At 33.9% G+C, this 27,377-nt stretch overlaps 1 protein-coding gene and 1 pseudogene across 2 annotated transcripts; one reads left to right on the forward strand and one right to left on the reverse strand.

Annotated features, from left to right (window-relative positions):
* Positions 1–6,296, reverse strand: part of LOC123718286 — a 141,678-nt pseudogene extending 135,382 nt beyond the window's left edge.
* Positions 6,297–15,966: 9,670 nt separating this feature from the next.
* LOC123718324 (putative ATP-dependent RNA helicase TDRD12) lies at positions 15,967–24,230 on the forward strand. 2 transcript variants are annotated; one of them, XM_045674741.1, is made up of 5 exons: positions 15,967–16,022; positions 17,303–17,585; positions 18,665–19,095; positions 20,082–23,321; positions 23,439–24,230. In XM_045674741.1, the coding sequence occupies exons 2-5, from the start codon at positions 17,317–17,319 to the stop codon at positions 23,906–23,908; spliced, it is 4,410 nt and encodes a 1,469-aa protein (XP_045530697.1). In that variant the 5' UTR covers positions 15,967–16,022; positions 17,303–17,316; the 3' UTR covers positions 23,909–24,230. The 2 variants fall into 2 exon arrangements, with proteins under 2 accessions (XP_045530697.1, XP_045530696.1); XM_045674740.1 differs by having other exon boundaries at positions 20,082–24,230.
* The last annotated feature ends 3,147 nt before the right edge of the window (positions 24,231–27,377 follow it).

Genomic DNA, 27,377 nt, shown 5'->3' on the forward strand with positions numbered 1-27,377 from the left:
ATGTACTACATGACAATTTACCTTTAGCACAAACTATACGAACAATCGAATAGTCAACGCAAACTTTGCGAAATGTCGAATAGTTAACACATAATATACGAACTATTTGTCGATCTATCTAAAACATTTTGCCAAATCGCCCATTCAAACTCCCTAAAGGTTTAACCTTTACTTGACATCCTATAATATATATAGTTTAGTATAGTTTTCACTGTATTTAGAACATTTTAAAGCCATAAGTGTGGTGTATTGCAAGACACATCAATGTATGAGGGTAGAACTGTGAGGAGAAAACAATTTTAACTGCGGAAGCTCTTCTAAAGCAATAAATTAGAGAAAACTAATTTCATTTGTAATCTGTATTCTTAATAACAAAATGGTCCACTTGGTGTTGCCAGCTCAAGTTTGACAAATGATACACGGATTTGGTGGATGTCATAGTCATAGTGCTAGACAACTCTGAATATAGCTCAATGTATGTTATAGGTTTGTGTTAAAGATACTATGTTTAACAACTATAACTATGAGCATAATGACATATTATTCTAACCAGTGAATATCCATAATTATGGAGGACTTAAGCTCAATGTGAAAACGGAGTTAAAATCATGATATTAGTCATGGGACTTCCGTATGTCAATATTCACTTCTGTTTCTGACACATCGCAGTCACGCTTAGGTCATTTTCAGAGAGACTCAACTCAGTTTATTGTATCTCGAAACCATTACATTTCTGACAGGAGTCCCACTTAACGCTAAGACTCCACTCTTTTGACACACGGAAGTCACACTTAGCGCTAAAACTTGACTCTTAGGGCGAGATTCAGAAACGAGACTTAGCCAGAACCATACACAAAACACCCCCGTATCCATTACATGTTTGGCTCGCGAATGAAAAGTGACGTTTCTAAATACCCCAGATACACATTGACAACTAAAAAGCAAACTAAAAAATGATTCTAAAAATATATCAAGTGCTGACCTATTAATAGCCCGTGCACGCAGTTTGCTATAAAAAAATACATGTAGGTTTAATTCACCATAAGCATAAATTTTTAATTTATCCAGAACCAGCGGCTTGACTTTCAGCCCGGGCTTCGGATTTCTGTATATGTTTTATGATTTGTCAATCTAATAGTTAAGTAGGCAACACGATTTCCTCACGAAGTTTTCCATTACGAGCTGGTGCACAGTCAGGGTTCTACAACCTCAGGGACGAGAGTCACACGCTGAAGCCACTAGGCCAACACTCGTTTATGTTTCGGGTAATTTCTGTTCTGTCAGGCCTTCTGTGCCTACGTCGGTTTAAGGTTTCCGGACGATGTTTTCCTGCTAGTCTTAGACACGATGGTGTGTATGTAAGGGACTCTGTCTATGTACGAAAACTGAAAACACTTTCGTGGTAATCTGCTTTGCAGTCGGTCCTTACGAACGCAAGAACTAAAAGATATATGAGTTCTAGAGAAAATTTGTAGAGCTTAATAAAGGCTAGAAGTCAGCGACTTATCAGCGACAGCGTTATCTTTTATAAATATAAATTAATCACAGAAAGTAGCCCAACGAATTGGACATCACTGTGGGTGTGTCATCCTTGAGGATCCACCAGCTGTGCACCCATGAACCTTACTTATACGAAGGAAAACATCATAACACCGGCTTAGACCCAATCAGTCGATGATGATCACACTCTTGCCTCATGAAACAGTTATATAGAGGCCCAGACCTAAAAGGCCGAGCTGCACTGGTCTTTTTAATAAATTTTGAAGTCAGTTTATTATTAAAACGCTTCACTTCAAGCCATCCCTTATTGCCTTAGATACCGGTTTCTATAATAAAAAAACCACCCGTAATAACTACGAGTCGTACTGCATGTGTAGAATTGGTCACTTTAAGAGGATAGTTTTATATAGTTAGTTCTGTAAGCAATCTAATCAAAGTATATGGGGAAACTAATTTCTGATTTTTGTTAATTTTTTTTTAATTTTATTATCGACGATACCACGGGTCAGTCTAGGACATATTGCAACAAGGGCTCTGTTCAAAAACGACTCGTAGTTTTTACGAGTGGTATATTCAACCGTACATGTTAAAAAGCTTATTGTGCACAGATGAGAATCTAATGCCGAAACCAATATAAACTGTGTTATGTATGTCTTTTTTGGATTTGAAATTATAACCTGTTACATCTGCATGGTCACGGGATGTGTAATATAATGCACGGTCTCAAAATGTGATAGACCTCTGACTTGTCTTTTTTAAAAATCTAAGTACGCAATAAAGACTGTGACCACGCGTTGTATCCGTGACTATGCAGACTAATTAAAGGCAAGAACTTCTCAAATTTCACTTACTTTGCGGGTAGTTTATAAAGATATCCCTTCAGTGGACCATACTAGGACTCTGTCCAGTGCGAGGAAGTCACCGGACATCCATCTCTCACCGGACGGCGCTTGTATGGAGCACAGCACCGAAAAATCACCTACAAAATCACATTGTTCAATACTCAACTAATTTAATGATATTTTATCATAGTCAGGAATAATTCATAGCAAAACCACTTGAAATTTACATTATCCCTATGGATAATCCCTAATCCCTTGTCTATACAAGAATAACTAGAGACTTTATAGACAATATTAAAGACACAAAACAGGATAGAGTTTGATGGAAGACAGTCTTCTGTTATAAATGGCGACCTTTAAGGACTCAGATTTTTTTTACTTGGAGGGTAGTTGGGATAAATTTTTTGCGTCAATAATTTTCACTCTACCCTCATTTTAATATCGACCATGTGCACCAATGGTTGGCAAAAGTTTGCTATAAACACTCGCTCGTACGAGATATCGTAACACCGGCATTATACCGTAACCATTACCAGGCAAAGGCTGATCACGTACTTGCCTCCCTTACATAGGATCCAGACATGAAAGGTTGAAGCGAGAATATTCCAACATTAGACCTAATCAGACAAAGGCTGATCACCTACAGACCATGATACAGATACGTAAGAGATCCATCTAAAAGGTTTAAGTCCCACTGGTTGAATTCTTACCCGCATCATATATTTGGCAATACTTCGCGCATACGATCAGAACTGTGCGTTGGTTGTACGCACAACAATTCAGTGACAGGGCGTTCAAACACCGTATTTGTTTTGACTCGTTCTCGTATATCGGCTCGGACTGTTTATTCTCGTGTCCTAGGAGGGACCACACCTTGAAATAAAATTAGCAATTTTGTATATCGGTCACTCCAGATCTGCATCCGGCCTTTCAAAGAATGTAAATAAATTCGCGTTTTTATTCAACTTACGTCCCCTTGTAGGGGTTGTGTGATTTTTTGCCTATGCCAGGCTTTTAATAAACTTTTCATGAAGGACCCTATAGCGACTTTCCTGAGTTTCAATTTATCGCGGTGTTTTTATATCTAACTAAGATTATAAAAAACCATTACAATAGAATCAAAGGTATTCAAAAAATTAAAAATGCTCCAAGTACACTTTTAAATTTAATTTAAAAATACTGGGGCTGTCATAACTAAAAACACGCAAACTTTACGTAGTATTATATCATGATATTTAAAACTAATTCATATATTCTATTTAACAAATAAACTTAATTACAAATTAAAATTAAGATAAACGAATTATTTACGGATCACTCATTACCACAGATTACTGTAGCATGCACAGAATATAAAAAAAAGAAACACTCACTTTGACAGTTCCGGTAATAGATATAGCCAACACGACGTCATCTTTTCTAGACGATGGACGCAAAACCTAAAAATATTTTAAAATGATAGTGTGTGACACATTTTTATCAAAATTAAAAATTAGAAAATGAATCGTTATAATGCTTTACTATTGAGATTCTTTGGTTAATAAATGTTAATTACAAAACTAAACACACCTTTCTCAGATTCTATTTATCATTATATAAATATACAAAGGCCAAACCATGGAAGCCCATTTGCTACCTTACATACCTCTCAGGTTTTACGGAATAGGTTGTAAACTATTGCTACATCCCCATCCCAATTTTGCTTCAAAACCAAAAAATAACATACCAAAAATATACACCAACCCCTAGTTAATAGCAATATAACTTTTCTAATAAAAAATTTCTTTACTCACATGTAGCGCAGATATCCAATCTGGATTCATTTTGGAGCTCAAAGAAAATAAGATTTCCAATGAAAACAAGTCCATTATGAGAATTTCTGCATAATACCCATTGCAGAATAGTCTCAAATCTTCACTATTACACATGTGGTATGCCTGGACAGGATTTTTTTTATTACATAACAAAATAATACCCAGTAGCAATAGGTTTTACGGCCCTGACACTTTTGGATGTCTTGACTAAACTAGTACCTATACTAAAAAAAATGTTTGAGGTGGACACCCCTTATATATTTAGATATCTTAAATGTGGACCTTATACTGGTCGTTCTCTATGTACAATTAAGCGTCATCATTTGTATGGCAAAGCAGGTCAACACGCATTTAAAATCTTATTAATAATTATACCTGTATGTTTGTGTGCACTTGTGTTAATTTCACACTCTCCCGACATTTTCCATCAACAAGATCCCATGTACACATCTCTCCTGCCTCTGATGAACTCACTATAAAGTTATTATCCTGAAAAATATATAAACCACTATTAAATATATAGGTTTTGGTCTTTCAAAATATGTTTTTACATTTTTCTTCACTGCATTATTAATTTGTTGTTTTTATAATACACACTCTGGCACTTTACAATTATTTTTAAATAGATATTCTTTTATAAAGGTCACCTGGAACTGTTTCCAGCAATAATGCTGTCTGGTTAAATAATGCTGTCTGGCTAAATAATGTTATTTAATTCTTATCTCCTAATTTTAAATCTTGTATATGTACTTACAATAAAATGTAAAGTCAAAATATCAAATCGTGGAGTTATTATTTTGTAAATCTTTAGGAAGTAGCGACACCTAGAATCCGAGGATGTAATCAATACAATGACATCTCTGAATTAAATGAATAAAAAGTTATTCCAATTTTTAAGGCTATGCAACTACAAGACTATTGCCACAGAATCCTTTGGGCAAGACAATGGCTTTTGATGTTCATTTATGTTACCTATATGAAGGAATTTTATTTATTTGAATTGGAACGGCTTGTATGGTTGTAGCTATCCTTAATGTATATGATGTTTTTTGTAGATAAAAAAGATCAAGAGAGTAACAATCACCCTATATGTGTTAGTTTTATGTTAAAGCATTTTAGGTTGGACCGTTATATGTTTTTTTTTTCTAGAAAGGTAAGTCTATCTAAATAATACATAAAAATATGAGATGAAAGATAACAACTCAACCTATTTGAAATATTTCTTAGGAGATATTTTTTAAAGATAGATCACCTTAAGAAAATATCTTTATCTTAGAAGGATGAGAAATAAATTCATCACCTTGAAAATGGTCCTTATTAATACTAGATCAGATTTTAAAAGATGGAAGTGTCTCCATCTTTTCAAATGCAATAAAACTAAAATATTCTTATAAGAATCTTGTTAATAGAAAATCTATTTGATATATCTTATTATGTTAGATAGGTACTTTGAATACTGAATTTTGTTTATGTAATACTTAAACATTTATAAAATACCACCACTGATATAAAATATTATGGAAATGTTAAGGATGTGTATAGACTGAAAATTAAAGTAGCATTTAACATGTAAAATTAAACATACCTGTATAATAGATGCCCTAGATAGACAGGTAACAGGTGCTGTGTGGCCAACGAGCAAGCAGCGAGGTGTCATCTTAAGTGAATCTGGATTCACTTGCCAAATACATATTTGCCCATCATAACACCCAGTGACCAGTGTTTTCTGGTCTCTCGAAAGGTAAACGGATGATATGCAATGCGTTGGTGCATGTTTCCCCCACAAAACATCAGGAACAATTAAATTTGTTCCTGGCATCTTCACTAAAAATATTTATGAATCAGGTAATTACTGTATTAGTTTTACTACACAGGGTTAACAGTTTTAAGAATCATTAATTATGACTAATGAAGCTTGAAATGGATTGTTTGCATAACAAAACCTGAATAAAATTCATTCCGTAAGGACAAAATAATGAAACCGCACCTTATTATATAATTTGGTGAAATATATAATTTGCGCATGCACTATTGGTTTCTTAGATATTTCAGGATGAATTAGAATATTTTTGTGATTATTTGTATGAACTGAAAATATATTACGATCGATAATCACTGATATCGAGAATAGAGATCGCTTATCATTTATCATGTCATAATTTTTTTTTTTAATAATTTTATGGCCTGGTAACGAGACCTTTAAGCCAAGTCTTATTTACGGTCACTAATTCACATGTTATTCTATCGTTTCACTTGTTTTCTTAAATCTTCCCCACGGTATTTTTGATATATTTATATAATGCACTATAACACTTTTTGTTTTTGAGCAAATCACACAACTGGCGGCGGGAGGGATCACTAATTTCCATTATTTCACTTGCCAATATTAGTCTATTAAAAATGAATATTTGGTTTTGGCATTTAAAAAAGATATGATTGATATCTGCGATCTCGTTATTAATACAGAAAGAGCAAATATTGTTAGCTATAATATTAAGTTTAGCGAGGTGTGCGGGTGCAGTGTTATGCCCAAAGCGCAATCTGTTGATTGTGGTAACGAACTCACGACTCACGATACAGCTAGTATTCAACTCATCATACCAGGGTCTTATATGTAAATTTTCCTGTATACTACCATACCATTTTCCTTTCAATTTTTGATCTTCTTCCCATAATGTTGTCCATAATTTTTTTATCGAGTTGATATAATAATAATAATCAGTCATAGGAACCTGTACCACATTTCTGACATTAAGAGTGTTAATCCCTTCATATGCAGCTTTGTCTGCTTTTTCGTTACCAGTAATACCTTTATGTGAGGGTACCCATATAAAGGCAACAGTTATATCTTTTTTATGCAACCGCAAGACAGTATCTTTAATTAAATAAATAATATAATTAGTTTTAAAATTATTAATATTAGAATGCTTAAGGCTATTTAAAAGACTCAAAGAGTCTGTCAAAATTAGAAAATATTTACAATTATTTATAGAAATTATAGATTTTAAAGCGGCAAAAACTGCATATGCCTCTGCTGTAAATATGGAGCACTTTTTATCGAGAGCAAAGCTTTGAGCAACATCTTTTTGGGAATCATATACCGCACTTCTCACAAAATCATTGCCTTTACTGCCATCAGTGTAGATTGTATAATACTTGTTATTTTCTTCTATAAAAGCCAGTAAATCTGAATTATTTTCGATTGAATTTGATAAAATCGTAATAGGATGAGTGATACAACTGTATGAATGAGTGTAACACGACCAGTGTGAAAGTTTTTTGATGTTCGAATAATGAGATTGTATTTCTAAGAAGATCTGGCACAGAGTTGGAGATGTACCTCTCAGGAGACCATTTGGTGAAGTGAGTGGACCATCTATATTGATTGGGTGAGGTATTATCCTATTTATAATTTGGGTATTATTTGATGATAATAGTTTCAGGCAGTATCTTTCTGCAAGCATAAGTCGTCTCAATATCAATGGCATAATATTTATTTCGACTTCCATGGCCCTTATGGGAGTCGCTCCAACCAACACATTGCTCCTGATATGATCCTCAAAGCTCTGTTCTGCAATATATCCAATTTATGTACATGAGTGCTGTTTAAATAAGCTAAAGAACTGTAATCAAAGTGGCTTCTTACAATAGATTTATATAATAATGAAAGTATTTTGGGATCTGCACCCCATGTAACACCTGCTAGACATCTTAAAATGTTAACACCATTTAATGCATTTCTAGATACATATTTAATATGTTCTTCAAATGACAATTTCTGGTCAGTGATAATACCTAAAAATTTGTGTGAGGTGACTCTTTGAATGACATCACCATTATAGACAACATCCACTACTGGTGTGTCCTTTCCAAATAGCATTAAATTACTTTTGCCAGCATTTATTTTCAATTTTAAGGTGTGTTGATAACAATTATTTAACTGCCTTAAGGCAGTGTTAACATTTTCAATGGCTACTGTTAAATTTACATCTGAACTATACAACACTAAATCATCTGCAAATTGAAGTATATTTACATTTTTAATATTAACATATTTACATATCTCACAAGTATACAAATTATTGTCCAGGTATACCAGAATTACTGAGTACCTTCACCAGTATGCCAGGATCCACACTGTCAAATGCACCTTGCACATCTAGAAATACACAAACTGTGTGTAATTTATTGTTTTTTGCATTTTTCAGATCCGATATGAGAGAAATGAAGCTATCGACACAACTTCTTCCTCTGCAAAATCCATATTGACTATCTATATATCAGGTGACTTATCTGGTTTTAATATAGGTATTACACATTGAGTTTGCCATGAACTTGGTATGAGTTTTATATGCCATAGATTATTAAGAACATTCAAAAATATCTTTTGTACAGATTCAGATAGATGTTTTATTAATAAATATGGAAAATCATCTAAACCAGGACTAGTATTTCTTCTAGATTGTATACTCATTAAAAGTTCAGACCATGAAAAAGAATCCAATAAAAATTTAGATTGAGGATTTTCATTGTTAATATTAAAATAATTGTCTAATGAATTTGGATCAAGTAAATTGTTACTATCTGATAACTTATCTAAAAGTGGCTCTACAAATTCATCCCTATATGATTTATTACCAATTCTGATACCCTTAAACTTTTTAATGAGATTCCAAATTTTACTGATGGGTGTAGTTCTATTGAAACTATTGCAAAAACCATTCCAACTGATTCTTTTTTGCTCCTTTATAGTGCGTTTTTTTAAAGCATCTAATCTTTTATAGTTGATGTAATTATATTCTGTTGAATCATTTCTATACAATTTCAAGGCTTTGTAAGATTGTATTACGGCTTGTTCACATATACTGTTCCACCAAGGGGCTGGTGGTCTACTCCTAAAGTTAGTCCTAGTGAATCTAGGAACTGCCATGAGTTTGAGTTTATTGAGCCGGTTACAAAACTCATCATAAGATTTTATTGGACTCTCTTCGCTAACCATCATGTCATGGAAGACCAAACCAGACAATTCACTATACTTTGTCCAATCTGTTTTATCATATAAAAATCTGTCAACATGTTTATTAATTGTGTATCTTTCAATGCACATTGTAATGTTTGTTATGGTTGGATAATGATAACTACCCATAGCATCATCATGTACTGACCATTCACAAAGAGGAGCCACACATGGACTAACAAAGCTTACATCTATTGCTGAGGGGTTGCGTGTAGGATAATTTACTGTAGTAAAGCTACCATTATTCAAAATACATAAATCACATTCATCAATTGTATTATATAAGTTATTCCCTCGACTTTTCGTAGACATACATCCAAAAGCAATATGATGTGCATTGAAATCACCAGTTACAAAAAGAGGCTTCGGTAATTCTCTTATAATATTGTGCAATCTATTCATTCTTATACTCCTACGTGACGGAGGACAGTACACACAAAGAATAGACAGTGTAGTATTTTCTATGTATATACTTATTGCTATAGTTTGAATATCTTCATAAAAAGTAGTATTTATAACATTGTGTTTCAAATATGGTTTAATTAATATTCCTACACCATTACGAGGATTATTTGAATTTTTATTGTAGAAATTATAACCGGAAATATAAAAAGATTGATGGTCTTTTAAACATGTCTCATTTAGTAAAGAAATATCAATATTATTTTCATTAAAGAATTTTGTAAGAAGATGTCTTTTATGATTTGCACCTTGAACATTAAATTGCGCAATACGTAGAGATGATGTTGTATATGGTTGTGTATCCATTATATTGACAAATTTTTAATAAGTATATCTTTAATAAATGTTGTAGTTATAGGCTCATTATCATTCTTATTACCTATTTGAACCAGTGTTTGTACCAGGGCCATAAGTACATCACTGTTTGCAATTATTTGTGTTTTTATATCATTAATACTTACAGCCTGTGAGACAGGCTTAATATTTACAGATTTATTTACATGTTTGGGTGCATTATTTACATGTTTGGGTGCATTATTTACACTAATCACTTTTTTATTTACAGGGTTGGAGCGTGGTGGAAGGGGAGGGAACTCATTGTTATCTTTTGTGCTGGCAATGCTTGCATATGTTATTTTATTTTTCTTTTCTAGGATTTTATTCATTTTTATTGGGCAAATTTTGGATATTGCTAAATGAGGTCCACTGCAATTTACACAGCAAATCTCATTTTGTTTATTGCAGTCTTTATAAGAATGTTCACCTGAACAAATAGAGCAACGCTGTTTGCCATTACAAATCTTAGCATAATGATTAAATTTCATACATTTGAAACATTGTTGGAGAGGAGGTATATATTCAAACACTCTGTAAAAAAATAAATCATATTGGACACTCTCAGGTAAAGAGTTTGCCAAAAATGTGATACTAACAGTTTGTGTTCCGACTAATTCATTGCCTATTTTTTTCATAAATCTCCTAACTGCAATTATTTCATTTGTAGAAGTTAATTTCGTAAATAGTTCTTTATTTGATATACTTGCAGGCACAAATCTGATAATACCAGTTTTTTTCAATTTGAGCTGCTGGAATGTATGCTTTCATATCATGTTTCTCAAGAAAATGTATATTGTGTATCAAGTTATTAGCTGTATTATGTTGTTTAAATATGACAACAATTTTATTTGCGCTAATTCGCCTTATTGCCACCACGCCTTTAATTTCGGAGAATATGTGGTTTAAATATATTGGGCTTTTATTTCCCAGCCTGTCCTGAATATTTTTGTTTTCAATAAAAACCTTAAATTCCATAGTAATAGAATTTTCAGGATATAGTCTTTTATAATTAGGCTTGAGATATGGGATATACGAGTCTTTCTCACCGCCTCCGCCGCCAGCATCAGAAACATTTTGGGGATCTTCGAGCCGCCGTCGTGGTCTCTTTTTTGAGTTGGGCGGGTCAAGCCCGCCCCCCTCGTTTCCTTCCATTTTTATTATTTATGCACTATGTTTATATTTAATTTGTCTATTAATACTGTTATTTACAAATAAATAATCTTTATTTTAATTAAAGTATTATTTTAGAAAAAAAAAGTTTTTTATCATGACATAAAAACATAGTTAAAAAAGTAAACACATGATCTGTCAACGTAGTTGTCAATATTGAGTGTAGAATTAATGTCATAATTATCCATTTGATTCGAATTGTAAAACTCGAATGGTCGATCTAAGAGCGTTCAATTTTTATTCTGAATTAGAAATCACACTAAGAAATATCCATTAAATCAAAATTTTGTTTTATTATAATATTGATTATGTACCAACCGAAAGTATTTTAAATATATGATAGTGTTTTTATTGGTAGAATCATTATTACATTATAATTATCGTTTCTTAAAAACCTTTTATGTAATAAATTAATAAGTTGTAGGTGATTAGTACGTGTCATAATGAAACAGTGATGTGTCCTGACAAGGACAGTTGTAAACGTTATCGTCATGAAACAATAATTTGTTCTGAAAAGAACAGTTAATTGCGTTATCGTAAGACCACGATATCGAACTGTTCTGAGAAGAACACATTCGTACGCTTCGACGATTGCGCGTAGAAAAGGACAACTTTTTTTTTTTTTTCGCTCGGGCTGTTTTGGCGAGCGTAGCTCGGCCAGAATGGCGTTTTGTCCCGCGGCTAGCGCAAGGGCGTCTCCTGTGAGACTCGAACCTCGGCTTGGGCCGTCGCGGGGCGGTCTATCGCCTGAAGGGCAGGACGGAAGCTCACTGGAGTGAGCGAAGTGCGAAGTAAAGGTCCTCGCCTTCCCCGGTGAAGGCGGTTTTTTACCCTAATCTGTGATTGGCTATTTTTATTATTTTTGGCCGCGCGGGCGGCTTTTAATTTATCGTTTGCTACGGTAATTGGATCATCCGGATCCGTTAGTATGTGTCGGGGCCTCCTGCGAGCCTTTTTTGTCGGGAAGGGGTAATAGTTGATGCTATTACGCACCAGCGGATTGGGATGGTGTTTAGCCTTGTCAAAGTGGCGTGTGGACGCCAACTTCATCCATTGGGCTATGGTAGGGAGCTCCAGGTAAAGGACAACTTTTTGCCGCGCCTCGATTTTATCGTCTACGCACCCTTCGCATCTTGGTACCACATGTTACCACTAGTGGCCAGTGTAGGATAACTTTTGTATATAAATCTACAATTTTTAAAAATTAAACACATTCCACATTCCATCTTCACCTCTTCTCAGCGAATTATTTTATTTTTAATTGAAGTTTTATTTTAACCAAATAGGGACCAATCAACTTTAACCAAAACAACCTAAAAAGTAAATTTCCGGCCACAGACTAAGACATAAGAAATACTCAGAATGAAATTATTTTTTAAAATGGAATTTAATTGTTTTTTTGCATACTTTTCTGTAAAGGATATTCTTAAAGGAGAAATGTGTACTTTAAAGGATCTGAGTCACCTTACTAATTTCTTTCAATACTTCTCAATTGGCAAACAACTGGATAACTATAAAGAATTTTATTTAAGTGTTCCACTTCCAGTTAAACTAAAGCATTTTAAAAGGTAAAATAAACACATAGATTTAATTAATTTTTATTGACATCGGAAAAAAGGATGTGATGCCTTTGACGGTGTATGTGACATGATTGGAATTTAAACAATAACCTATTTCGTTTTTCAAGTATGCAGCTTTAATTGCCATGGAAAATATATCTATTTTTTTTAAACTCAATGCAATATCGGGTTGATATTTTTATTTAAACGTTAAATTTATGTTTTAGTTTGCATCATAAACTAGTCAGAAGTTTTTGCGATATGTATATTGACGCATTTTATGACATTGTATAATACAGTTGTACGTGAAGTAGCTTTATAAGATTATTAATAAAACAAATTTTTTAACACAAAATCTATAAATTGTTTATTATCACTGCGATTTTTTCAATTCGAATTAAAAAAAGATTTGAAGTCGATCTCTTAAAATTTATTTTCAATCTAAATTTTACTATTGACCTGTCAACCGTCAAGCGCAAATACACAATTTATCTGTCAACAACATCGTATTTAAATAAATAGTGTGCAGATGTAGTAGATTTCTATATTTCTTCTTCTTTCTAGATTCTGTATTTGGTTAATTTGAGGTACTAGCAAAATAATTGAATAAGTAAAAATTAATTGTTATATTTTAGTAGAAATCCCTTTACAGATATTCTAGTAATTTATTGGCATATCGAACCGAATGCGGGGTTTTCCCCTTTCATTGAAAGGATTGTAACTATTTAATTTTCAATATTTTTTACCATTCGTGCCGTGAGTATAAAGTGTGATAGTGTAGAAGGAATTCCTTTCTTGAGAGTTTTTAAAATCGTGCTTATAATGAAACGTAAATATACACTAAGATATCGCGATGCATGGTAGCAAGATCCCTCATATAACAATTGGGTGTGTAAATGTAACGTAAACACTGTGAGTGCTCATTGTAAAGCATGCAACTGTGAATTATTAAGTATAGGGGCGTCTTTCAAGGAACACATGGCTACATCAAAAGATATAAAAATATGAAACGATATTCCGGCGTTTCTCAGGTATCTTACTTACATTAGTATGTGGTATGTAATTCTGAGTTAATTATTCTTGTTAAGACTTTTATTTATGAATTGATATACACTCAAAAGCAAATATTCGCTGTTTTATGTATGTTTATTACTTTCGCATTTACAGAATAATTATTCTACAACTATGTCTGTTTATACTGATACTAAATAGCGATACATGAATTGTCCTGCATACCTATTTTTAACTTTTTTGGGTACAGATTGATACGATTTTGAAAACATTCGTAATAAGTAAACAAAGCAGATATCGGCATTCTACAAACAATTCCTTTTCGCGTAATGGATCATGTAAGCGACGTTATTTCAAGGGTATATTACCACTCTAAAATCCCAAAACGTTATTCCTGTAGAAGAACTAAATCTGCCGCAATTGCCTACAACGTTTTCGAAAAAAAAAAAGCAGAATTACGTCCACGACTGGAAAATGAAACTGAGAGAAGCCTAGTATTTTCACTCATTATTGACGAAAGCATCGATGTCAGTACTACCAAGGAACTTGCACCGGCAATAATGTACTGTGTAGTTATGTATGTGACGGCGCCACTATCAATGTTTTGTAAAACTGATGGCGCCACTATCAATGTTTTGTAAAACGACGTACAACGGGCTATTAGTCGAACGATCGTACGATGTGTCACTCGATCCCCACTACAGAACCAATATAAAGCAGCGCGCGCGCACAACTCGGGCAGTCGTTCATCGACCATTGCCCGGTGCACACGTTACGTAATTACCGAGTAGACTTCGAAATATTGTTTGTAAAATTTGTTTATTGAAATCGTATTGAATTAAGAGACTGAAATTAGAATTGGAATAAATCAAGTGATTGGGAGAAAACTTTGTGTTTGTTATCTTAACAATGTCGGGGCCTGACGCTACATATGCATAAAATCACCTCGTTCCATAAAGTTGTTTGTCAAAGATGTTTTTTCATACATCTGTCACAGTAGCCAACGATAAAGTACAACTACTGATGCTGTATAGCGAATGTTTTTGATCACCTTAACAGCAATGAGACAAAACTTTATGTTTACTTTTTAGATTTTATATTATGCATATTTACAAAATTAACATTATTTTTCAAAATGATCAGACACTTATTCATATCATTGAATCAAACTTACAAAGCATGATGATTTCCATTTTGATTGGCTTTATGTAGATAAATTATATAAAAAACGTATCCTCGGTCCTTAGACACAAGTTCTAGAAAGCATTTCCTTCATACAAATATATACCTGGATACAAAACATGTACCTGGGCACAAACGTAGCAATGACATTGGAATCATTAAAAGATAATGCTCGAATGAGATCTAAAATTGAAGAATTCCTTAATAGATGTCAATAATTTTTGATCGAGCTGAATGAGTTTTTGTAGGATTTGTCCTCCATCGATCTCCAAAAAACGGTGTATGGTGAATTTCTAACTCTGATACGAATACTCCGAAGGTATCTTAACTTAGTTGCATCAGGAAATATGCAGATTGTTGACAATGAATATAGGTAATAAAAATGAGATAATCCAGTGTCTAATTTATTGTCAACTTCTAATTCGACGTCTGAAACTTTTATGGTGGATAAAGCTTGGGGTTAAGTTAGCTGATCTATGATGCCATCAAAAGTACGCAATAGCAATTTGTCCCGATTTGTGAAGCAAATTACGATACTACCTTTGTCAAATGCCAAAATAGAAATAATATATTCTGATATTAATAAGATTAAAAATCAATATCGATTTAAAAATAAACATGTTGCTGCAATAATGCATGGAAAAAAGGGGCTATGACAGTTCGAAGGAGAAAGTTTGATCCTGACAGAATTATGATCTAGTCAAATAGTTAATGGTTAATGGTAAAAGAATGATTAGCTTTATGACAATATTTCTCAACATAAAGACGAGTTTAACTTTAAGTCTAATATTATTATTTTTAGAATATAATTTTTAAAAAAACATTTTCTTTAATTAATGGTGGTTTCTTTGTCATTTTTATTATTTAATAGTTTAATCAAGAAAAAAATCATGTTTTTACGTGTACGAAAACAAAAAAATATTATAGATTATTTTAATTATTTTGAGTATTATCTTATTTTCTTTTGGAGGAATTCAGTAGCTTTTAACCTCCATAAGCAATAGATTCGTCAAATGAAAGCTGGTCACACCGTATTTACCGGATAATGGCTATTGCAAATTTTTGAAGTATTGTTTTAGAATTTTGTATATTAAATATCATCCAGTATTATAGCATTCGCAAATATTCTGTGAGTACATATGCATTAAATATTCGTTTTTTGTATAAGAATGTAGTTATATTTTTCCTTCCATACTTTAAGTTTTAAAAGTCGTGTGATATCTTAATATAAATAAATCTTCTAATACATTCTACGGTTACTCTTATAGATACTTAATTATATTATCCAATCAAAGATATTATGGAATGAGTCATTCTCACAAGAATCTTTATGTTCATAGATCCTAAAATGCTAGTATTATTTTATGCTGATCTTCAAGAAAAAATCAGTCGTAAATATTTAACAGTGCAGTATCATCAATTTAAATATTCCTAGTAAAAATTGAATAATTTTGATAAATTTCCTTAGATATTCTAGTTTTGTAATTGTTGTTTCTAAATTCTATCCTATAATTTTAGTTAACAAATAGTTTCTTTAAAAAAAAAGTCTAAATTATGCTTAAGTATTTACATAAATTTTGATCCATGATTTAAGTGTCATATCGCATATTACTAAAACAGAGCTTAGAAATTTATAAATCGATATTTAAACGGAAACAGAAAAGCACGCATTATTCAAAAAGGATGCTTCTATTAATTTAAAGACCCTTATGTTGAGCACTTGTGTGAACAAAACATTTCAGAGAGATCCAACATAAATAACACACACACACAATATAATCAACATCATGGTATCATGATAAAAAACACATTTGAATGCCAGCATATGTTTGTAACATTAGAAATTTATATTAAAACCCTTATATAAATATGCATTATGTTAGTGACAATATGACACTAATACTATTATATTAGTGGAATGAAGAGTCTAATAAATATCCCAATCCATGCAGTTGTAGCTTGTGTTTATACCAAGATATTTAAAGTAACATATAGAGGGTCCTTAGAGTTCAGGCTGTCCCACCACACAATACAATAAGTTCTTGACCTACCAGAGCATGTATAGGATTAATATGTATCACTTAAGAACTTCAAATGCCAACAAAATTATTACAACTACTTTACAAAATTATTAAAAAGTATATAATCAAAGTTCTGCATAATAGTTAGCCAATATGTAATATACATCTTATGCATATTTATGAAAAAAAATAATGTGCAAGTATTGAATTGTACAATTATAACATTGTTAAATATTTATTATGTTAACCCACAATTAAAAAGCTGTATATTTTTAAAGAAATAATTAAAGATAACATTTATATTAAATATACTTGAACTTATCTATTTTGTGATAAGCATTCACCCAATAGTAGCTCTATGTTAATGAAATTAATTATAATTCAATAGTTTTTTAGGTAAATATGCTGCCACCGGGGAGTTATAGAATCAAAATAATAAATTACTGTAATCCTCATTTAATCTGGGCAGACAAAGACAATGTTTTAGAGCAAATTGGTATCTATAGTATTGTACCACATGCAAAAATTTTTGCATTCAATCTAGAAACAAATTCATATTGCTTCTTGGAGTTTGATGTTGACAAGTGGCTGCCAGCTACAAGGAATCTGATGAAGGAGTTCTTTGCAAAGGCAACAGAGATATGGTTTTCGGTGATACATTTGGATGATGGGTAAGTACCAATAAATAAAAACAGTAGCTGTGAATTTCTTACCAGTTGCCATTCTATGTGCCTGATTTGAGAATCAGTCAATTATTTGATTTAATTTGTAGGTTTGGTTATAGGCTTAATAAAACTAAAAAATCTCCCCAGAACATCTTGTTTCCCACTACATTTCGAGGAAAACCCCTATGTTGACATCACACTGCAAGAGCTACCATAGACACTACATCGGTTTTTATTTGCTTTAATCTCTGTCATTATTAGATCAACAAAAAACTACATTTAAGCATTGCGATCATCAATTCCACAACCATTCAATTTTTGTGGGTTTTTTCCCCCGAATGTAGAGAGAATCAAGATAGTTTGGAAGGTTAGGTAATATTTTTTTAATGTTTTAGGAAGTAAATGGGCAGGAGGCTCATCTGATGTTAAGTGATGGACCCGCCGCCCGTGGACACTCAAATTGCCAGAAGGCTCAAAAGTGCGTTGCCGGCCTTTTAAGAATTGGTACGCTCTTTTCTTGATGGACCCTAAATGGAACGGGTTTGGAAATACTTCAGTGGGCAGCTGGTTAGGCGGTAATTTAGGCGTGGCTAAAAATGAAATATCAAAATTTTATACAAGTTTATATTTTGAATTGAAGACGTGCGACTCTCATTCCTGACGTCGTAGGTTCGATCCCCGGCCGTGCACCGATGGGCTTTCTTTCTATGTGTTCATTTAACATTCGCTCGAACGGTGAAGGAAAACATCGTGAGGAAACCGGCTTGCCTTAGACCCAAAAAGTCGACGGCGTGCGTCATCAAGTCATCAGACTGGCTAATTGGATTAACAAATGATCATGAAACAGATACAGAAATCTGAGGCCCAGAACTTAAAAGGTTGTAGCAGTATTGTTTTTTTTATATATTTTGAATGTATGTTTGATGCATATCTGAAATTACGTCTTAAACCAAGTGTACAAAAAGAACTTTAGTGTATAAAATTGATATTTAGGGGTATTTGAAGTTGGTCCTAGGAACATTCTGTTGTCAAAACTGATCTCACTTACATGTAATGATTATTAAACAAAATTTTAACATTTCCAGTTGTATATTCGACGGAAAGCACAAATACGGCGATATTTACGGCAAAACTAAATCTGGACTACAAAATCTGTCAACATTTCTAACACAGTCATCATTTGGAACTATTGATAAGCGTGTGTTTCATGAAAAGTTATCACAGAAGCTGTACACCAAGCTGAATTATACAGACATGATAGATATAATTAGAAATCTTAATGCATATTATAATAAAATAACGAACAAATTTCAATTATACGAAAAGGATTTATCTTTGAATAAAGGTGATGTGCTGGAAGAGGTCAATTGGAAATTCGAAGAGAAAGGTACAGACAAAGATTATGTTATGAAAACGTTTTTGCGGAAAATGGGCGAAAAACCGAAGAATATGAGGATGTTAATGAAATTGGAAATGTTGAAAATGTTAAAAAAGAATGTGACAGAAACAGAAATTTGTAAGTATTGTTCTATAGTTGATAATATTTATCAAACATTTATTTAAAAGGCAAAACACTCGCGAGCCCTCTGGCTTTGAGAGTGTCCATGGACTTATCACAACATCTGGTGAGCCTGTTGACTTGTCAGTTTGGAAACTGAAATTAAACGCCAAATTCACATTTTGAAGAAAAAACACAACAATGTATGTTTCTACTGCTAAATAAAGTGAAGGTATTCCTGTTTCTTAAACCCGAAAAACAATGTTGGCCTAGTGGCTTCAGCGTGCGACTCTCATCCCTGAGATCGTAGAACCCTGTGCACCAATGGATTTCCTTTATTTGTGCGAATTTGATACTGGCTCGTACGAAGGAAAACATCTTCAGAAAACCAGATTGACTTAGACAAAAAGTCGACAACGTGTGGCAGGCACCAGAAGGTCTATTCTTGCCTATTCATTTACAAATGATTATGAAACAGATACAGAAATCTGAGGTCCAGATCTCAAAAGGTTGCAGAACCGCTGATGTATTATTTTAAACTCGGAACATTGGCGATATAAGCAGATAATATAATACTACAAATAACCAGTGGGTTCTAAGTCGCATGATGAAGGACGCATCGTCAAGTTGTGCCCTTATGATGTGATTCCTGGAGATTTTGTGAAACTCACGTGAGTTGTCAGCTTTTTAAAAACTGCTACGATCTGTGAGGGCTATTCGATCCCGGGTGTTCAGTTGAAGTTTTAGTCTTTTTTTGCTCTCGCTCGTACAGTGAAGGAAAACATCGTGTGGAAACCATTAGACCCAAAAGGTAGAAGGTGTTTACAGGCACAGCAGGCTGATGCCTATTAACTACAAAACAGAAGTCTAAAAGACTATAGCGCAACTGTTTTTTTTTTAAGGACCCTCAGTCCTAATGATGGAACTTAAACCACAATTATTTTGACACAAAACGTAACAGTCAGGCGTGATTTTCGTTATATTAATACCATACTTTTTCACAGCATCAGCTAAAGAAGACAAAGAACTGAACGTAAACATCAAAGAAGAAATTAAGAAGGATAGTGTAAATGTCAGACCAACGCGAAAGAATCAATTTAAATTATTAGAATCTGAGAAAGCTTCCAAAATGGAAAATAATGGCGATGATGATATTAATGATTTAATGCAATATATAAATACAAAATATCCAAAAAGAAATATAAAAATGTGTAAAAATGAGATAGAAGATGACAAAATAGATTTAAACACTATAACCTCTTCGATGTGTAGTTTTGTCGAAAATGTAGTTAAGCCAGTTGTAATGGTGCATTCGAAGTTAAAAAAAAACATAAAACCCATATTTACAATGCGGGACATACCATTCAATGAACACATACATATTGTGTTAAAAAATATGTCTATCGCGCAGCCAATGATGATACAGTCCATCACTTGGCATACGATTCTAAGGGGACACAGTATTTTCATCATAGGCCCTAAGTTTTGCGGTAAAACTATCGGGTATCTGCCAAGTGTCTGCCGTTTAGTTAGTGATGGGACACCTGAAATGAGCAATTGTCTTGGTCCTATATGTATAATCGTCTGTGCTACAGCTGAATCCGTGACTCAAATGGAGGAGAACGCGAAAATGCTTCTTGGATTAAAAGAACGGATTCTAGCTGTTTTTCCTGGAGTAGATGATTTTTTTATTAATACGACTCTTCTGAATGGGTGTGATCTGATTATATCCACACCATCGGTTTTAGTTCGGTTGCTGCAAGATTATGGTGTTGACTTACGCAGGTTAGAAATCATCGTTCTGGATGATTGTGAACGAATGGTCGAAGTTTATAGAAGAGAACTTAAATACTTTCTTTACAAAATTAAAGAGCTCGAAAGGTTCAGGTCTAATAAGGAGCTTAAAGTTCAATTTGTCGTTGCGTCCAGGATTTGGTGTGATTTTATGGAACCGCTAGCAAAGAAAGTCCCTGATGCTGTTATAAGTATTGGTGCATTCCCGGAATGCGTGATCTATTCGAAAGCGAAAATGACAGTTAGCTTTGTGAAAGATGATAAAATTGGGTCTGTGTTAGAGTTTCTGGACGAAATCGATGCATCGAAGAAAGTAGTAATTGTATGTAGATTGGATGATGAGGTGAAAATTCTGGAGAAGGGGTTGAAAGGTCGCCATCATTGCATATTTGCATGTAATAATGAAATGACTCCGTCGGATCTTCACAATCTTAATTCGAGCTGGAATGATTGTGGCGCACCTTCGATAAGCCCGATTCTTATTTGTACGGATGAGAATTTGTCCCATCTGAATATTACCGATGCAAATTATCTCGTCCATTACTCTTTACCCAAAGAATATTTCTTATTTAGAAAACGATTTTTCGTTTTGAACGACAAGTTCCCCTCGATATTTCATTCGAACAACGAATCTGTCAAAATTAAAATTATCCTCGATGAAATGAATACGGAGAAATTGCCGAAGATTTTGAACTTCGTAAAGCGATGCACTAAGGATTTGCCACCTGTTCTGGATGAAATCTGCAATAAGGTACTCGCTGAAAAGGATTTGATGAAGGCTGAAACATTAGTTCCAATTTGCGGTAACCTATTAACTTTGGGTTATTGCCCAGAGTTCTACGACTGTCGTAATCGTCATGCGGTATTAAAGGGTTTCGATGATCCACCTAACTGGGTTCCTCGACATGGGGTTGTTACTTTTAAAATCATTCATCTTCACACGGCTGTTAATTACTCCGCTCGCCTGTTAACTCATATTGATAATAATGAAGTGACCAAGTTCCCCGCGATGCACACACTTGCCATTAAAATTGGATTGTATTACGGTAATGTCGCGAATAGACAACTCCACGGTGTACCAAAGGTTGGTGATGTCTGCGCTGTATCGGTGAAACTGGATTCGTTCGCGAGGTGTCAAGTCGTAAAAATTATTTGCCAAACTCGCGGTTCCTACAAAGTGTTGGTAAAGCTATTGGATGAGGAGAAATATGAGGAAACAAGGGATATATATTTATATCATTTGCCACAGAGTCTAATTTCTATTGAAACGTATATTGTCCAAATTCGCTTGGTAAATCTCCAACCGAAAGATAATGATGTCACGTTTTCAGCACTGGCTCTAGGTAACATTAAGAGCCTTGTTGATGATGAAGCTTCTTACGTAAGAGGTCATATTGCTGGTGTAATTGGAAACTGTCTCTTTCTTGATACATTAGAAGTATGTGAATACCTTAGATCGTTAAACCAAGTCATTATGAAGCATGACTTGAAACAGGAACTTCTACAAATACATGCAGAAGAGTACCCTGAGCATATTAATAAAATTAAAGAGCTGTGTGGTTCAAACTTTCCAATGGTCTCTACCCCAGCAATGAACAACACTAAGGAAAAGAACACTGGCACTTGGGCGCATCTGAATATTGGTGAATTAGAGGGAGTTTTTATTACTTCCGTAATAAATCCCGAGCAATGCTTGGTACGTGTTAGTAAATTCGAACCGTGCATGCAGGCTTTATTAAAAGATATTGAAACATATATAGACAGCAACCCGGACCCGTTGTTAGATGCGGAAGTGGGTGATATAATACTGGCGAAATTTCCCAACGACGATATATACGAACGCGCGAGAGTCGATAAAATTGATGGGAACATGATAAATTGTTTCTTTGTGGATCAAGGCGACTCGGCTTATGTTCCATTGAAAGACGCGATACCTATAACAGACACATTGATTAATAAACTGTATTTCCAAAGCATTGAATGTCGTCTAATAGGTGTTAAACCAGCGGGATATGTTTGGACAGATTTCTGTAATACGTGGCTATCGAACTACGCGGATGAGGGAACAAAGCACTTCTTCGCTAAACCTTTTAATAAACAACCGGCCATTACTACCGGTGGCTATAAATATTCCATCGCGTTAGTAGATACAAGTTCCAGCGCTGATATTATTATTAATCAGGTAATGCTGGATTTAAACATAGCAAGCCCATTGGAAGATGAAATTGATTACCTTAAAGACGTAGTGCCAAGCACGGGAACACCTGAAGATTGGGAAAGGCTAGACATAGCAACACCAGATATTCCAGATTCCTCGTCTATGCCTAAACTGATACGATCAGTGCCTTTAATTGCGTCCGATTCTGATTCAAACCAATCAGATCCTTGGGAAATGTACAACTTGGCAGACTTTACTTCCCACTTAAAGCAACCTCAAAAGACAAAGCAAGGTGAACATAATCTTCCAGCAATAAAGCCTTTAGCTGATAATGGCAATACATTCATTTCAACTGATAGAACAAGCTCTATTGATCTTTCAGTATCTATAAGTAACGATTTAGTTTCAGACGACACCGCGTCTTCGACAAAACCACAATGCGCCATCCTTGATGAAACACGACAGCCGAAGCTCCTATGGCGTCAGGATAAAGCATTTGTGCACATAAAAATACAATTAATTGGCGTAGAAGAATACGAAATGACAATTAATGAACGATCGTTAAAATTCTCGACACTTTTGCATGAGACGATGTACGCGTTTGACTTTGAACTTTACGGCGTTGTTGACGCGTGTAAAAGTTCACATTCCAATAAGGGGCAATATATTATGGCGAAGCTGGTGAAAGTTTTGCATAAAAATTGGAGTACTCTTGGAAATTTCGAGGGCATTAAGCGATGGATTGTCTATGATGTTGACCACCTGCATGCGTCGTCCGATGAAGAAGCCGTGGATGATTCTGTAGTTGAAATTGCTAAGGAATTGCACGAGAGTGAAGATACAGATAGTGATGGTGATTTAGAATTTATATATAATTAATTATTGCGGACTGTGACAAAATTTTTATATGTAATATAGTCCAGGCCAGTCAAAGGCCATTTATGATTTTTTCTGTTGGTTTTATCTAGCTTTACCTTCCAATCGAGGACCATTACATGTTGATTCTCCCTAAACTAGTGGAGGAAACTCCCAAGTTGGTATTACTGAACAGACGTTATGTGCCACGACTTGTACATTTATCGTTATAAGACGCTTTTATTAGAATTACGGATTTTAACGTATTTATTCGTAGTTATAAGATTTTAGTGGGAATAATTAAACATTATTAGTTTTTGTTTTTGTTTTTGGAAGCGTGACTGAAACTTTGTATACTGAAAACGCTATTTTATAGGATAATAAATACATATTGTTTTTTTTTTAATTTTATTCTACTATCCTCTTCATAGATAGTGGCGAGTAGCATTTTGATTTGAAAAAAAATACAGTTTTAATCCATCACCTAAGGAAGCGTAATATTGCTTTATGACTGTTCCAAGGGGGCAAGTGAGATAGGCTTTCCCTAATTGACTCCATATCTCTCTATCTTGAGCATTTTCCTGCCAATATCTCTCGGGCAAGAGGGCGACCTCTTACGCTAAGGACTCACGAAGCGGTTTTCACCCGCGATGGCGCGCCCACAGTCTGTAGAATCCATATTGATGTAAATAATTAAAGCACATTTCACGACGCGTTTTACGACTGCGGCGTGTGGTTGTTTGCAGGTCCAGGTTGCAGGCGTGGGTCCCGGTTGCGCCCACGCTCACTGCGAACAGTTGGCGGACGATACGTTGTTTTTGAAGAGCAGTTTCTCTTAAAACTTCTAAATAACTAGATATGGACATTCGACAATAATTACAGAACTTTTCTTCATCCTTCTTAACTCTTTAATAAGAGTAACGGATTATTATCCATAACGATCTCTTTCCACGATCAGTGGATGCACCCAGAACCTTTTAGGTCTTTTACAGCTCCGGCCTCGTGAGGATTGAAAATAAAACTCCATTCCACCACAGCAGAGTTCGTGAGTCCTTAGCATTAGTAGTTAAAGTTATAAAATTACGTATGTATGACCAGCGTTTCCAGACATGGAATAAAAACCAATTTTACTAACATGCTTTATTGATCATATTTTACAAACTATAATAATAAATATGGAATGTAACACTCGGCACGCAGTACATGAACAGGTCAATACGTTGAACTAAACTTTATCAATACGAATACAGTCGTATACTTTTAGTTATTTCGTTACGAAAGTGATATTTTCTATTCCGGAGGAGTCCTAATCGAACATCACTACACTTTTCTGCTGATTCATTATGGTTCGACAGTAATTTCTATACAATGCTGCATACAGTTGTCGTTTAATCTAAAAAAAAATATTTACCGTCGTCACTTAGTTCAACATTTCGCCCACTCAAAATAAACTATGTTTAACAACTATTCGAGACTTCGAGACGTAATGGCAATAACACGCTACAAATAATTAACTAAATAATTTTCTATTCATATTCTAACGATTTATATATATAAACATATATGTATGTTATATCACTTATATAGGACCAAGGCGACTAGGGAAGTTATAGTTATATATAGTTATACGATATTACATAACTCCAATTGTATAGACTCCAGATGTTTGTATAAAAATGATATTAAGACCGTTAAACTAAAATTCGAGATAAACCCGAGAGAAAACGAAAAAATAGCGCAAGTCTCGAAAATGCGTTTATAGCTTTAACTGACTGAGAGCTTGGAAATTCCGTGTTTTGCTTTATTGTAAATGGTTAGGTTAGTCTTGTTGCCTAGGAACGTTAAGGGAACTCTTCAAACGTTTCGTTCACTCACTTGTCGGACGGAACTTTGGCGATTTGATTGAATATCGACATTTAATTAACTGTCTAGAGATTCAATTAACTCTCTGATTTAACTACTTTACTGAGACATATCGATTACCATGGAACACTTTACTAAAGCGTGAATACTAAATACGAAAATAATTTATACTTTTCAACAAGAGTACATTAATTTCATGAAATCTGAAAATATGAAGCGCGAATCGTAACATGTTTAAACCTGTTTAATCCGGTCACTTATATTAATCATTTTTTAATGAACACCTACGAATAAATAGCATTGGTAACACTTGACAAAAAATAACAATAAAATATTTAATTTTCTTGCCATTACCCCCAAGCCCTTACTCCCACGACCCTTTAGCGCGAAAGCCTCGCCAACATTTCGCTTTATTGTATTTATAATATACGGGAGGCTTACATGATGGACACTCAATACCAGAGGACTAGCCGATGCCACCCTAAGTAGGCTTTGAAGGACCCCAAGTTTGTTGCCTTAGCAGTTATTTACGATTTCATATTCCGATAAATACTTCACAAATTTCTCTATTTGTCTAGGCTCACTACGAAATTCCACAAATTTGACAAAATGGCGGATGTTATACAAAAATTTGACTTGAAAACGTCAGGTTTTTATTTATTGGATTAGGATTTAAAATCTCTCCAACTACTGCATATATGGAGTGTTCAGAGTTGTTAGAATTCTGCAGCCTTCATTAGACGTCCACAACTGAGCGTTTAAATGCAGTTCGGTGGTACTAGCACTCCAGTATTTCCGAACCAATTCTTCTTCAACTTAGGGTCCTAAAGCCTACCAATACCAGGCCGGTTACGAGCGGACTTTGAATTGTGTCCATGTCCATGCATACCCATTTGCCCCTGTTTGAAACAAATTCGGCTAAACTTTAAGATAGATAGAATCTATATATGTATATATTTCGATTAAACATTTATTAACGCTTTTAAAGCTATATTTTTCATACTCTACATATATATAAATGCTATATTTTGTTTATTGGTAACATATAGTATTTATATACCCTATTTTGGTCTCTATATCATTGTTCATTAGGTCGTATATTATGTCAACATATTAAAGAAAGCAGCACTCGTTACGACATTGTCTATTAACCTGTTCAAACTTATGACTAAAAAAGTATTATGAAAAAACATTTAACACAAAAATTATACAAATTAGTCCAGCTGTTGAATTATAAATGGTGACCAGCGATACAAGCTTTTAGGTTTATCTGTTTCATGAGGCAAGTAGGCGATCTTTGCCTGCTTGCTTTCCTTCATCGTATAAAAGAATCTGTCCTGGTCAGGCAAGTTTGTGAAAGAAACGTGTTGCTATCTTTAGTAAGTCAGTAAAGGCTGAGATTTATATAATTGATAAATAGAAATGTATGAATTTTATCAGAGACTTAAATTCTTTCTTGAAACAATCCTGTATTCAGAGTGGACTTGAAATAAATAAATCAGTGGCGATACGATCTTTAGAAATAATAATAGAAAATAATATTTAGAATAGAATAAACTATATAAATTTCAGCCTTAATATTATTTGAATAATTTAATTTAAGCCATTAGAATATATGTGGCATCTATTT

This window comes from Pieris brassicae, chromosome W (assembly GCF_905147105.1).
Source record: "Pieris brassicae chromosome W, ilPieBrab1.1, whole genome shotgun sequence".
NCBI classification, from domain to species: Eukaryota; Metazoa; Arthropoda; class Insecta; order Lepidoptera; family Pieridae; genus Pieris; species Pieris brassicae.